At 39.3% G+C, this 1,831-nt stretch overlaps 1 protein-coding gene across 2 annotated transcripts in view; it reads right to left on the reverse strand.

Moving 5' to 3' along the window:
- ZNF527 (zinc finger protein 527) overlaps positions 1-1,526 on the reverse strand; it is a 17,548-nt gene extending 16,022 nt beyond the window's left edge. The window contains exons 1-2 of one of the 2 annotated variants that reach the window (XM_081807513.1): positions 1,224-1,526; positions 513-608 (exon numbers count right to left, since the gene is read on the reverse strand). In XM_081807513.1, the coding sequence (XP_081663639.1) occupies positions 513-608; positions 1,224-1,293 (166 nt within the window). In that variant the 5' untranslated portion in view covers positions 1,294-1,526. Of the gene's footprint in view, positions 1-512; positions 609-1,213 lie in introns of both variants that reach the window. The other variant, XM_081807514.1, reaches the window with a different exon arrangement.
- Positions 1,527-1,831: the final 305 nt, after the last annotated feature.

Below are 1,831 nucleotides of genomic sequence, written 5' to 3' on the forward strand. Positions count from 1 at the left end.
TCTTATTTTTTTAAAAAGATATTGGATGAGGACTAAACCTGGAAAAACAATTAAGAAATAGCAACATAAATATATTTGTTAAAGAAATGAAGGAAACATCAAAAAAAAAAAGACTGCAAAAGCAAAGAAAGTCAATCCTTCTAAGGAGAGGGAAATTGAGGAGGAGGACAAGAGACTGCCTTTTTTAAGGGAATAAGCCTTGTAAAACTACCTGATTCTTTAAACAATGTGCATGCATAAGTTTGACAACTTTGATAAAAACAAAAACTCTAAAATTTAATCTGGAAATGTATATATTTCTGACCCTAAAAGGGAAAGAAGAGCTGGGAAGGACTGAGATTCAGGTTATATGCAGAAGAATCACAAGTGTGTAATTTGATAACAATAGGGAGAAACCCACCCCCGCCAAGCCCAGGGCAGCTTCCTCAAGTGCAGGGCAGCCTTCTCATGACCTCTTGGCCTTGGCCTGACACCCTACAACAGCCCTCCTTGCCCAGTTCCCTGTCACTCACCAGCACACTGACCATCTGACATCTCTTTCTCCACCATCCAAGGCTCCTTCCCTTGCTCCAATAAGGAGATCATGTTGGGCTTAGAAATGGAGAGTCCTGTTTACAGGAGAAGAAAAATGAGAGCAAGAAAGAGACAAACAGGGAGACAATCAACTTGCTATAGCCTTTCTAGGACTCAATCTCAATGTCTTGTTCATTAGGCAAGAAAAGAAATTAGAGGAACGGCCAGAGAATGGAATGATGCTTGTATGAAGGATGAAGATGAAGCTTCTTCCATAGCAGTGGTTCTCAAAGTGCTAGAGCAGAAGCACCACCACCTAGGATCTTATGAGAAATGCAAAGTCTTAGGGCTCAACCCAGACCTACTGAATCAGAAACCACAGTGGTTCTCAAACTTTAATAGGCATCAGAATCATTTGGAGGGCTCATTAAAACCCAGACTACTGGGCCTATTTCCTGAGTTTCTGATTCTGTAGGTCTAGAGTGGGACCCCATAATTTGCAATTTAACAAATTCCTACCTCATTCTACAGCAATGGGAACTACTAATTTCTAACTCTTTGAAACTACTTCAAATTATTTCCTGGGAGCAGGAAGTAGAAATTCAGCTAAAGTACTTAAGTAATGACCTAGATATTCCCAATGGAGGAAACAAAAACACCCCAGAGGGAAGATTCTGAATTATGGGGGAGACATCCTTACCAAGCCATACCAAGTTCCTGTAGTTCTCCAACATGACATCTCTGTATAAATCCTTCTGAGACGGGTCCAGCCATTCCCATTCCTCTTGGGAAAAATCTAGAGCCACATCTCTGAAGGTCACCAGACCCTGAAATTAAAAAAAAAAAAAAAAAAAAAGATCTCGTTTGCCAAGTGCTCCCATATGGTTCTAGCAGAAAAGATGAAATTCTGCCAGAGTTCAAAGCTCTACGTGGTCCAAGGAAAATAACTATTGGGGAGCAAGTACATGCCCAGGTTTGTCAAATATTTTGAGAGAAAGAGAAATATTAGAAATAGACTCACCCCTTGAAAATTTCACATTTTTGTGAATAAAAAAAGACATATATAGGGGAAAAAATTAGCTTATGACATGAAACATGAGTTCATAACATGAAAGTATGTGAGCAAGGCTATTTTATATTACATATACTATGTACCAATAAATTCTCATAGGGATGATTCCATTATACTCCCCAAACTGAGATATCGGATGCGTCAGAGTAGTGAGGGAAGGCCTTGAATTGGGCTTTAACAAAAGGGTATGGTCTGAAACTTAGACTTTATATATAAGGAGAAACTTGCCCAAATGTGTCCTGAAGA

Source organism: Leptonychotes weddellii, chromosome 16 (genome assembly GCF_054177405.1).
Source record: "Leptonychotes weddellii isolate Sample4059 chromosome 16, ASM5417740v2, whole genome shotgun sequence".
NCBI classification, from domain to species: domain Eukaryota; kingdom Metazoa; phylum Chordata; class Mammalia; order Carnivora; family Phocidae; genus Leptonychotes; species Leptonychotes weddellii.